Raw genomic sequence first — 13,364 nt, forward strand, 5'->3', positions numbered from 1 at the left:
GAGCTACGATGCCATAGTACTCTACCAAGGGTGACCAAGTGAGACTCTGTCTCAAAAAAATTCTTTTCTTTTTATTTTTCTAGAGGGTCACTATCTACCAAGAGTAAGTTAAATGAGCATGTGAAGATCTGTGGCCCTCTCGGATTTTTGTGCACATGTTCTCCTTTATCCCTCATCCTTTTAATTTCTCTGAGAAACTTTTAAAACAGGTGCAAGACAAGGGAAATTGTAATGACTTCACCATAGGAAATTTAAATAAAGTTATTTCCCAACTTTCAGAAATAAAGACAGACACACACTTATTTAACTTTTTAATAAACCATAAAATTTAAATATTCAAATAAAAAGAAACAAAAATAGATATCTAAGCCAGCTCTAATGTCTGGTTTTATTCCTCTTCTGCTGTATTATTGGCTTCACTTACCTGGGAGGAGAGTAATACAGTTATGATGCTGGTGTAATAATGAATAAGTAAAAGTGGGCAATGGCTTGATTAACTTTACTTTCAAACCCAGAAATAAAGATCAATAGCTCACATTAGCCCACTGCAAAGACCGTTCACTGGTCCTGTCTGTGGGCAACTGCTCTGGCTCCCCTTCCTCACTGCACTTTCTTCATCACAGTTTAGCACTCCCTGGCATTCTGATCCTTTTGCTCACCGAAGCTCACTTCAGTCTGTCAAAACATCAGGGGGAAAATCCCCAAACCGAACAGAGGAACAAACACTTTTAATGTGAACAATCATATTCAGACCAACCTCTTTTGCAAAAATACAAGTCAGTGGATTTTTTATCCTTACGTAACTCAAATATTGGTAGTATTTTTTTCCTCTTTCACTAAGATGGCAGTTTTCTTTCATTTTATTTACAGTGGCCACTTGTTTTCTACTTGCTTCTATTTTTCTGTGATTGGTGCCCTAAGTTATTCTTTTTGACTGAGCCTTATAATTTCTATGCCAGAATATTAGATCAACTTTATCTCATTCTATGAATAATTTACTTTTCATCAGTGAAAATAACAACACGAAAAAGAAAAGGAAGTAGTGAGCACTAGCAGGACCTCACTTCAACATTTGTATGATTTTTTAAGAAAAACATTCCTTTTTTACGGGATCTATGACCATTACTGTGTGAGCATACTCACAGTGGACACCAAGCCAGCTCAGAAGAAAGCAACTGCAATGCACAAGCATGTTCAACTGGTAAAATCCCAGCAGCTTGGTAATAAAGTACAACAATCCTTCCTTATGTTGAGTAAGAACTCCAGTTACCCCTGGTTATTCTTGGTAAAATTAAGGAAAAGATGCTGCAGTCAGAAGATAGGTAATTTTGAGACTTCAAAGATTGGCTGCCAGGGGACTGTAGTGAAAAATTAAACCTGGAGCCAACGGAAAACACTAGCTTGGAAAAGAATGGGATTTTCCAAAAATGCAAAATGATCTCACACAGGTGCTCGGCATCCTACGATTTGACAGGCTTACAATGATAAACAGCAAAGAGAAACAGTTACATTATGTATACCTTTAGTGTATAGAGAACACAGATTTTAAAGTCGGCAGCAAGAAATTCTATGACAGCTCCTGAGATGTGTCATCCTATGCCCTACATCAGCCCCTGCCAATGACCACCCATCAGAATGGTAGCAGAGTAAAAAGTGATCTACCATATGTGAGGCAGAAAGTACTTGAAAACTGACAAAACTATATGTTATTAAATGACAAAACATATTTAGAGGCTTTATTTAAAAATCTCTCACTGTTCATTATCAAAGTTACAAGATTGTTTGCATACCAATAGACAGACTGTAAACATAGGAAATTTTCATTAAGGAAAGATGGGTTTACTGTAATTCAATCTATTACAAAAAAAATTACTGCAAGTTATTGATAACAGAATTTCTCTTTTACTTTCTTAAGTGTAATTCTCTTGAAAATTAAACCAATGTTTCCACTCTCTCAAGCTAAAGTTCATCATCATCACCTTAGGAAATATCTCTGTTTATTTGTTAATCAGAAATACAAACCGAGTGGCACATCTTCATAGGCCAAAGGTTTAGGCTTCATTATATTTTACAAGAAAACAGAAGACTTGCAGTGGTCCTGCGGATCTTTCGTGTCACGGCTGAGGTTTACCGACGGCAGTGGAGGAAAGCAGTGGTGATGCACAGACAGACCAGCCCAGTTGCCTTATCTGACGTGGAATCTCGTGCCTGCTCTGCTCGCAGCATGTGCAGTGTTTCTGGTCAGGCTGCCTCCACCGACCCTGACTGAAGCAGGAGGGTGACATGCTCTGGAAAATCCTGTTTAAGGGTGATTCCGGTCAGGCAAACAGTTGATCCTTCAATCTGTTGGTTGTGGGATGATACTAATATGAAGAAAATTATCCGGGTAGCTCAGATGTTCACTGAGCCACTGCAGAGGTGTTTCCAACATGGGCTCAATTCCATGAATCATCACTTGATTCTTTTTTTCCCCATCTATTCCAAGAAAAAAATCCAAGGATAGTCAGTGAGAGTCAAAACAGTTGAAGAAAACATAATGTGTTGCCTTTTGAGAATCCTTAGTGAATTAAATGGATTTTAAACCTGTTTTCTGCCCTGAACAGGAAATGTGGACATGGAGAAAGTTCAAATGTTGCAGTATGTATCATTCAAAACAGAAACCTGAGGGTTACAATGAATTCTGATAAAAATTCTGTTGCTATTATGTGAAAGTATTCATTCTTTCTTAATTACTGTGCTTACCTAAGATTGACGTTAATGAAACTATGGTGGCAAAACAGCCCACTGTACCCAATGACCAAAAGTTATTTTAGTTATACATTAAAAACTGTACTATATGGTTATTAAAAATGACAAGTATACGAAATAGGTCTAAACATATTTTAAAAGTGTAAAATAGAACATCAAGAATCAGATCAGTATTTGAGAAGATGTGTAATAAAATAAAAGAGAGCTTTGTTGATTTTCAGTTAAGAGTTTAAGTATATATCAAAAAGTTCAGGTTACTATTAGAACATTACTTGGAGTTTTAATCAGAAGGAACTAAGAATCTGATTCAAGGATTCCTGTTTTAGAATCACGAAACCTGCCTGAGATTTATTAATGCCCATTTGTTAATTAAAAGGGTGCTGCAATTCAGATTTTTCCTTTGAATTCAAATTTTATTCCAAATTACATTTATATTTCATTTTGTGTTTTTCATGATTTTAATATGATGAATCGATAACCTTGGTTGTTATAGGAAAACAAAGAAAGCAAAACTAAACTCTAATAAAAAGAAAAAAAAAATAGAACTATCAAGAAACTTTGGCACAATTCTTGCTTTGTCTCCTTTCTGATCTCTTAAACGTCTAAACCTCTCAGCTTCTTGGAGACAGAAGACAACAAGGAAACAAGGACTTCATGGGACTCCGGGAAGGAGAAATACCCTACTTTTTCTTTTCTGCTCTGTTCCCAATGACTTTCAAATCCCTAGGTTCGGATGTCTGGGCAAAATGGGCTGATGATGTATGGTGAAAAGACGTGGCCGGCATCTGAAACAAGAGGCTCTTTCAAAGAAATACTTAGACTTCCTGTTAGAGGCAGTCCTGGGAGACGATGGCCAACAGAGGACACAAAGACTGCAGAGAGTCAATACACGTAGAAGATCGCCAAAAATAAAAACCTGACACACCACCAGTTCTAAAGACAACGAAGGAAGATGTCCCAAGCAAACATCCAAACTACTGTGTGTCACAGTTTAAAACAATTTCAGAAAATGCTATCACTTCATCCTAGTATACTACTACCCTGAAACATGCTTTCACCGGTTTGAGTTTTCTGTCAGTCTTTGTTACATCTATACATACTTTTCCACACAGCTGTGACCACAGTGTTAATACAATGATTGGTACCAATTAATAATGGCATCAATCAACCATAAATAGGAGATTAAGCCATAAACAGACTGCTACAGAAAGCACAGTATTAATACTTCGGGAAGACTTTTTAAAATGTTAGTATTCAAAAGGATAAACACTTAGCTATCTGGAATGATTCACTCTTTGTAAATTCTAGATTGCCACGGTTGTGCTGTATTAAATCTTTCTTAGAATATTTGAAAACATTTCCGGTAGAGTTCTCTTCATATTCTTATTATATATTTCTTTGAAATATTTTAATATTCTCAGAATCTTCCTCCTACTTAGCACTGAGTCAAAAAATGAAAGAGTAGTGGTGTGAGAGTAAAAGTTCCTTATCTGTAAGGTTTTTCCTTAAGCCAGAATCACCTTTGTATACCATGAAACAGAAGGAACAAGTCACAGCGCAATATACAAAATACTATGTCCCGAACAATATTTAAACATGGGAGCAATTAGTTCAAACAAACATTCATGTCCATCAAAAAAAAAAAAAAAAAGGTGGGGGAGGAGGAGCAAATATAATATGGCATACAATCCAAAAGCCAACCCTGTTACAAAACACAGGCGAGGTGGAGTTTATGAGTTGTGCAACAAAAGCTGGAGAACATAAGCAATATTCACTATGTGAATAAGCCGAATAAGCCACCTCATCCGAGCTCTGACTAGGCAGCATTCATTCTCTGGTTTAGAAGCTGGGGCCACTTTTAATCTACAACATAAAGGTATCACTAACTAAACTTAGACAACTAAACAGAGAATGCGAGGCTGTCACATCCCTCCACAGAACAGTTTAAGGTTTTAAATACAGTATTTTGTCATTGCCTACCCATTTGTCCAGTATATATACTAGCGTTTGTTTTCTGATTTCCATCAAAAACATAATTATAACCAGAGAGATTCTTAGAATGGGACAGTGGTCCCTTTGGAAATATGAACTAAAGTTTCTCTCCTACTCATCACCATGTCCCGTGTGCCTAGTACAGCACCCTCCATATAGTAATTCGTCAATAAATATTTTCATAGTTTAGATAGTTTTGTTGCTGGCAGAATGTACTGCCAAGACTAATGTTTTGGAAACAACCCCATCTATTACTGAGCAAGAGACATGAACAGAACCTTTTTTGAGGAAGACAGATGAATGGCTAACAAAAAATGAAAAAATGCTCATCATCCTTAATCATCAGAGGTATGCAAATCAAAACCACCCTGAGATATCACCTAACCCAGTGAGAATAGCCTGCAACACAAAGTCCCAAAGTTGCAGATGCTGGCATGGGTGTGGAAAGAAAGGAACACTTTTATATTGTTGGTGGGACTACAAACTAACATGGCCTCTTTGAAAAGAAGTATGGGGAATCCTCAAAGAACTCCGATTAGATCTCCCATTTGTTCCTAAAATCTCATTACTAGGCATCTATCCAGAAGAAAAAATATCATTTAATCATAAAGACATACGCACTAGGTTGTTGAAAAACAATTTATAATTGCCAAGATGTGGGAAACAATCTAAATACCCACCAACCTAGGAATGGATTAATGAACTGTGGTATATGTACACCATGGAATACTATTTAGCCATTAAAAAAGATGGAGACACAAAGATATATGAAGTGCTCAGATAACAGGAATGCTAGGCCATACATCTATTGTATTAACCTGGAGTTGAAGCACATTCTTCTTGGTAAAGTATCACAAGAATGGAAAAGCAAGTATCCAATGTTCTCAATAGTAATATGAAGCCAGAAGACGATCTAATACACACTTGCATATCAGAAAAACTCAATTCAATTCAAGTTGGGGGGAGGAGGAACACGGGAGGGGAGAAGGGAGGGGGGATGGCTTAATGGGCACAATGTAAGGGTATATGGCACACCACTTGGTTGATGGGACGCACTACAAGAGGGACTCTACCTCACAGATGCAAACACTGTAATGTAGTTGTACTCTCACATTAACCTGAAATTTAAAAAAATTAATGTATAAGAAGAGTTTCTGATAGCCCTATTATGTAGAAGAACTCTACCAATAAAGACTGCTTCAATTATTAAAACAACAAAAAGTTAAAAAAAAGTTCCCAGATAAGCCAAATATATGTGGTGTGACCTTATTCATGCTATCATAAATAACCACAAAGCATGGCTGGGCATTTTGGTAACACTGAGACTAAAAAAAGAGAATAGTAAAAACTTAGTAGATTTTTTTGCTCTAACGGTAGAAAGGAAATACTTGATGATACTGCTAAAGTAAACCATGTTTTCGGTAAATACATCTTTGTGTTTCAAACTGGAAATCTAGAACTTAATATTTGGAATGAGAAATATGTCACTACAAAGAAAATGACTCAGGAGAAAAATGTTATTTCATATCTCTCCCACTCAGGTTTTTCAAGAAGTTGGTTTGAAGCTTTAAATTAGGCAAACAATTGAGGCAGTAATCAAGGGAATTAATTCTACATAAACTTCTTTCATAGAGGGTATTTGGGGGGGGATAATTTCTGTTTTTTTTTAAGAGGCAGGGCCTTGCTCTGTCACCTAGGCTGGGGTAGGTACCATGCTGCAGTCAATCACAGCTCAGTGTAACCCTGAACTCCTGGGCTCAACAGATCCTCCCACTTCAGCCTCCTGAAGTGCTCAGATGACAGGAATGCTAGGCCATAACTTTAACTCTGACATAATTCCAAATTTACAGTATATAAATATTCATGTATATAACCACAATACAGATATCCAAAATTTTAAAATTAATATTGATATAATACTACTATATAGTGCATATTTAAATGTGTCAGCTATCCCAATAATATATTTTTATTTATTCTAGGACCCAATCCAAGTGTGTCTTGATACATTTGCAGTGACAAAACAGAGTACCTGACACTGGGCAACTTATAAAAAACAAAAATTTATTTCTCATAGTTCTGGGCTAGGAAATCCAAGTATAAGATGCTGGCACCTGGCCTAGCCCTCTGTGGTTCATTGCTATATGGCAGAAAGTGGAGGGGCAATGGACAGCGAACCCAGTCCTGCAAACCCTTTTTATACCAGGATTAGCCATTTGTGAGAGCTCTCAAAAGGCCCACAACTTCCAACACTGCTGCACTGAGGATTAAGTTTTTAACACATTCAGACATGGCAAGGATTCACACACTGCATATAATTTTCATGTCTCTTTACTCTCTTTTAATCTGCAAGTTTGTAGCCCTTCTTTGCAACTCTTAACCTTGATAATTTTGAAGAGCGCATCTAATTATTTTGTAGAATATCCACGCAGCACTTTTTAAAACTTAGCATCTATTTTATTTTTATTTTTATTTTTTTTTTTTTTGACAGAGCCTCAAGCCATCCCCCGGGGTAGAGTGCCGTGGCATTACAGCTCACAGCAACCTCCAACTCCCGGGCTCAAGCGAGTCTCCTGCCTCTGCCTCCCAAGTAGCTAGGACCACAGGCGCCCGCCACAACGCCTGGCTATTTTTTGGTTGCAGCCGTCATTGTTGTTTGGCGGGTCCGGGCTGGGGATTCGAACCCGCCACCTTAGGTGTACGTGGCTGGCGCCTTAGCCAGTTGAGCTATAGGCGCCGAGCCTTAGCATCTATTTTAAAGTGAACATTTTGACCAGGCATGGTGGCTCACGCCTATAATCCTGGCACTCTGGGAGGCTGAGGGGGGTGGTTTGCCTCAGCTCAGGAGTTGGAGACCAGCCTGAGCCAAAGTGAGACCCTGTCTCTACTAAAAATAGAAAAATTAGCTGGGCATCATGGCTACTCTGGAGGCTGAGGCAACAGAATCACTTGAGCCCAAGAGTTTGAAGTTGCTGTGAGCTATGATGTCACAGCATTCTACTGAGGGCAACAGAGTGACAAAAAATAAACGTCACAAAAAATAAATAAAAATGAAAAAAATAAGTAACAAAAATAAATGTCACAAGAAATAAAAAAATTAACTGAACATTTTTAGAATTGTATTGCATTTTAAGAAAAATATATTCAGACAAACTTTGGCTATATGAGTAGAGTGGCAGCAGCAATTACACTTAGAAGCAAAAAAAGAAAAATTATATTAGCCACGTAAGCCACTCCCACTCATGAAAATTACAAAGTCAAAACAATGCTAAACTCTTACGTACATATGAAAAAAAATGATGCCTAAGTATAGGATGTATTTAATGAATGTAACAATATACAACAATATAAGAGATGAAGAAGAGATGGCCAACCATGTAGTGATAGTTAACAAAGTAATACTTAAAAGTAAAGTGAGAGGTAGCCTGAACTCTAACTCTGGCAATGCAGGGTTCTGGAGAGGTCTCCTATCTCTTTGAGGCTGCTTCCTTTTGTATAAAATGAAGATGTCTATATAGATTCATGGTTTGCAAATCTGGCTTACCATCTGAATCATGTGGGAAATTTAAAAAAAGCTTTCTGAATCATTTTTTTTTGGTAAAGTATGCTTTTAAATGTTTCCTAGAATAAATCTTATGATTACACTGATGGAGAATTTTTCTTCAAACAAAACTTTATGCAGAAACCATATATATATGGTTTTATATTATATTTTACATACATATATATGTAAAGAGAGGGCAGCTTTGACTGATAGGAGATCAAGACTGTCTCTCAAGTCCTAGATTTACAACCAATGGTAGCTTCTGATTTAACTCTGTTAGTCACAGTTTGTAAACTTCTTGCTCTGTAGCACAGGATCACTGACACACTAGCAACATCTTCCAGGTCTAGTATTTGAGTCTTTTATGTCTAAACAGCAAAATACTTCTTTCAGAGATCAAATCATCAGAATTTCCTCATTTTGAATTCTTACTCAAATCACTTAAACTTCTTAGTCTCCATTTCTTCATCTTGTTGTGTGGAGAAAGAATTCTGATCTCTGGGGTTGCATGGAGGATTAAATGGGAAATCCAAGCCAACACCCAGCAGCAACTAGCACAGGGCTTAGACAGAGTAGGTATCAATAAAGTAAGTGATTCTTTACTCTAACTCTCCCTCCTGCTCTCTTTAAAAAAAAACAAAACAAAAAACAGGACAGCGCCTGTGGCTCAATGGGGTAGGGCGCCAGCCCTAAATGCCGGAGGTGGTGGGTTCAAACCCAGCCCCCCCACCTGGCCCAAAACTGCAAAACAAAACAAAACAACAATGACAACAAAAACCAGCTGTCAAAAATACTACTTTAATGTGAGGACAGAAGGCCAGTTTTTAGAAGGCCACAATTTAGTAATAAAAAGGACAACTCTTTGTACACACAAAGTTAGAGAATAAGTCAATTCTTTTAGTACTAGATATACCAAGAGATATATAAAAATGATGGACTCAATCATATGACTGGCACGCAGAAAGGCTTGCAGAGTGTGGCCTCATGTTAATATACTCTGCATTGTTCAGGCCCATTATTATGCAGCATGGCATATGACTTTAATGAAAATACTAAAAAAAGACAAAGCCCAGACTAAATCATTATACCAATTAAATAGCATTTAAAAAAATTCTTGGAGGCTGGAAGCACAAGGTTCCCTTTAGCCCAGGAGTTTAAGACCGGCCTGGGCAACATAGCAAGACCTTGCCAAAAAATTTAAGAAACAGCTGACCATAGTGGAGTATGCTTACAGTCACTCTTAGCTACTCAAGGAGGCTGAGGCAGGAGGACTACTTGAGCTCAGGAATTCGAGGCTGTAGCGAGCTATGATCATGTCCCTGTAAGCGGTCTAGGTGAAAGAATAAGATCTTACCTCAAAAAAAAAAAAATTCAAATTCCTCAAGTATGATAAAAACTCTGGATTAATTTAATAGGCTCTCAACATACATATTCAATAGAGCACATCACCCAGAAGTTGAATGGGCCCTAATGTACTAGTTCTATTGTTCAACAGACTTTAGGTAAGGTTTTTTAAATTTATTAAGATGAAAACACTCAAGTAGGAAAAAAAAAAACTTTCAAAATATTTATGTTATACATTTATATTTACTTGAAAACTCCTGCTATGTGATGAATCTGCCTTTTAAAGATTTTTATTACTAATGGTTACTAATAACCTTCCCAGTCCCAAACTGGATTTTAGTCCCTATTTCTAAGCCAATTTGTACATGTTACTTCAGATTTTAGTGAGATGCTTTAGTTTCCTTCTTACTATTAATAAATATGCTAAATAGGTGAACTCTTTCAATTTAAAGGAGGTTGATAAAATGGATGGTATATTGTTAAGGGATATCCATAATTGCCTTAATAAGAAAATTTCAGTTTAAGTAACTCAGTTTTCAAACCTGAGACTTACAAATAAATATGAAATAACATAAATCTAAGGTGAAATGGTATAACCACTTTAGCTTTGTGGCTTCATAATTACATTTAAAATTCAGCAGAAAACTACTTGATTTGCTTTTATGGGATGTGTGATATTGCAGGTAGAACTTCTGAAAAGCACTTAATACTTCTGGAAAAGTATTAAGCAAAGAGACAAGCTTTTTGATTATAGCCAGTCTGAACAATTTTGTCCTGCCTGACAAATTCTTTAACCTCTGATATGTTCATTAGTAAAACGCCAACTAATTGAATCCATCGACATGAAAAACCACAGGCTAAAATCTGAAGTGCATACATCATGCTGAAGGATTCTGAGTCAGCCAGGCAGTAATAGTCAGCAAGGTCAGGTCACGGAGGGTTAAACCAAGCCAGGATATAGCCAAAGGAATACATCAAACGCTGATTTTAAAAGGGCAATTAATCTTAGACAGAAATGCTTCCTGGGGAATGAGATCTCAATCTTAAGAGCACACTACATGATGTAGCAGTAAAAATGAACATATACAAGCTCACAAGGCTTTTATCCTATGATCACAAACAGAAGGAGAGTGCTGTTTATCAGAGAAATACAAACCCATTTAAAAATACTTACATTAACTTCTTCCGGATCTATACTCACTTAGCAGTACAGGTCTTAGCCGAACATATAATATCCGAGTTAATATATACCACATATCTCTTTTCATGTATATTTTTTATTGTCTATATTTTAATTATTTCTGCCTCAAATATTTCCAGAGCCTTGACTCTCAACATTTTAAACAATTTCAAAACATGTCCATGCTAATTTTTTCACTGACTTTTGCTTTTAATCTTTGTATCTTAGTAAGGGGGACATAATCCAAAATTTAAGTTAAAGAAAATTATATTAAGTGATTCCAGGACCATTGAAATAAACTGCTTTAAAGCTTCCTGACATAACAAGAACCATGGTAAAAGTTAGAAATTAAACTTTGTTCATTAATAAACTTTGAACCTTGAAATTATAGGTTCAAATGTTTTTAATCTGCTTATGATCCAAAAATTATAGATGAGTATAATAGGGCCCATTATTGTTTATCAAGTATAGAACAGTTCAAGCTTAATTGTTTTATTTAAAATATAGACTCCGTTTGGGTACAGACACAACTACAAGAGGAACTCTACCTAATAAATGCAAATACTGTAATCTAGTTGTTTGCACCTTCACATTGACCTGAAATAAAAGATATATGCATAGATAATAATTATATTTTGTGTGTGTATACACAGAGGGTGCCAAAATGTATACATATTTTAGGAAAGGAAAAAACTATATTAAAGTTGTAATACTCAATATATACCAATAACAAAAGATGAATACAAGTCACCTTTATGCCATGTTTACCTTTTTAGAAATTAGCTTCTGGGCATGACTAGAAATAAGAAGCTGGCTTGGTGCCATAGCTCAGTGGTTAGGGCACTAGTCACATACACTGGGGCAGCGGGTCCACACCTGGCCCAGGCCTGCTAAACAATGACAACTATAGCAAAATAAAAAAAACAGCCAGGCATTGTGGTGGGCATCTGTAGTCCCAGCTACTTGGGAGGCTAAGGCAAGAGAATCACTTAAGTCCAAGAGTTTGAGGTTGCTATGAGCTGTGACATCCTAGCACTCTATAGAGGGTGACAAAGTGAGACTCTGTCTCAAAAAAAAAAAAAAAAAAAGAAAGAAAGAAACAAGAGGCTAAGAACCTATTGTAATTGCAGAAATCAAACATGATTTGAGTACTACAAATTTAATACAGTTTTTTCCTTTCTTAAAACATGGATACATTTTTTGGACACTGTGTGTGTGTGTTGTATGTATAAAGTAAGACTGAAGCCCCACTGAACTTATATTAATAAAGAGACAACTTGCTTTCTGTCTGCATTATGTTATTATTTTGGTAAGAGATTTTTATTTTCTTGTGCTGAAGATGAAATACATGAAAAAATATAGACTTATTTTAAGTATATATAATAAAAATATATACTTCTCAATATTAAATTGCAAGCAAACTTTATGAACACCATGTATATACGAAAGTTGTGCAAGCATATGTTTCCCACTTTTGGGAAAGTCAGCTTAATTCAATTCATTCTTGAGATTAAGGGAGGGAACAATAACTAAGGAAGGGGAAATCAGATGTAATCTTCTATTGGGTCCAATCATCTGATCATTTCCAATAACGGTGAATGAAAGTAATCAGCACTTTTTGTCTGATTTTAGATAAGGCATAAGTTAATAAACTTAAGCATTAAGAGATTCTGTAACAGCAAAATTAGTCACCACTGCCCACAAGCTGTGACAAAGTATGGAGGTGGGGGGTAGAATGAAACAATCAGAGCCAAGAATTTGACTTAAACTTAGAATTTGATAGTACGATGATGAATTTAAGAAAGTAAAATATATTGTAATTACCAAGTTTAAACTGATCCTACTATGTTTAAACATGCATAGAGCAGATCTTTGCTCCGAAGGGCTACATTTGAAGAACTTTTGGAATTCCCACTGCAAATGACATTGTCATTTCTTCCATAAAGTTAAGTATCAAATGAGGAATAGAGAACAATGAAGAGCAGAGAGTGCTGGGCTAAGACAGAAAGAAGCTCCCACGACAGCCAAGTGACCCTCATCCTACAGGTATCCCAGCAAAATTAAAATGGACCTTCCAGGGTTACTTGTGAAGAGATGAAACAGGAAATAATGCGCAATCTGCTGTTTATAGTTTTCCTCAATGAAAAACTTTCACTTGCAGCAACCACCTGTTGCAATCTACTTTTGGACGTCTTGCCTTCAAGAGTTTTAATACACTGTGACAAGTATATGATGATAATCAAGCTGGCTACAGAAGAGGCAGTCACTATGGAGATGCCTTAGTGAAATAAGTTTACTTCTTCCTATGAGAACCACACTTCCAGCATTTCTAATCATGTCCAGAAGCTAATTTCTAACAAGGTAAATGTGGCATAAAAAACTTTTATCATAATTTGTAGCATTTCATCCTTGTAAGCAGCTGTAATACATGTAGAGCATCACACACTTAGAATTTCTGAGTATGTCAAACATCACAGTACTTGCCTTTGCATAGGGGGATTACCAACAACCAACTTTGTAAATTTCTTTTAAGTGCAGTTTTTTTTTTTTTTTTTT

At 36.4% G+C, this 13,364-nt stretch overlaps 1 protein-coding gene across 2 annotated transcripts in view; it reads right to left on the reverse strand.

Annotated features, from left to right (window-relative positions):
* Nucleotides 1–299: 299 nt before the first annotated feature.
* The window catches only part of ATG5 (autophagy related 5), a 145,249-nt gene continuing 132,184 nt past the window's right edge, over nucleotides 300–13,364 (reverse strand). The window contains exon 8 of one of the 2 annotated variants that reach the window (XM_012806290.2): nucleotides 300–2,475. In XM_012806290.2, coding sequence (XP_012661744.1) covers nucleotides 2,339–2,475 — 137 coding nt within the window. In that variant the 3' untranslated portion in view covers nucleotides 300–2,338. The remainder of the gene's footprint in view (nucleotides 2,476–13,364) is intronic. The other variant, XM_023513072.1, reaches the window with a different exon arrangement.

This window comes from Otolemur garnettii, unplaced genomic scaffold (assembly GCF_000181295.1).
Source record: "Otolemur garnettii isolate 467f Iridium unplaced genomic scaffold, OtoGar3 scaffold00002, whole genome shotgun sequence".
NCBI lineage: Eukaryota > Metazoa > Chordata > Mammalia > Primates > Galagidae > Otolemur > Otolemur garnettii.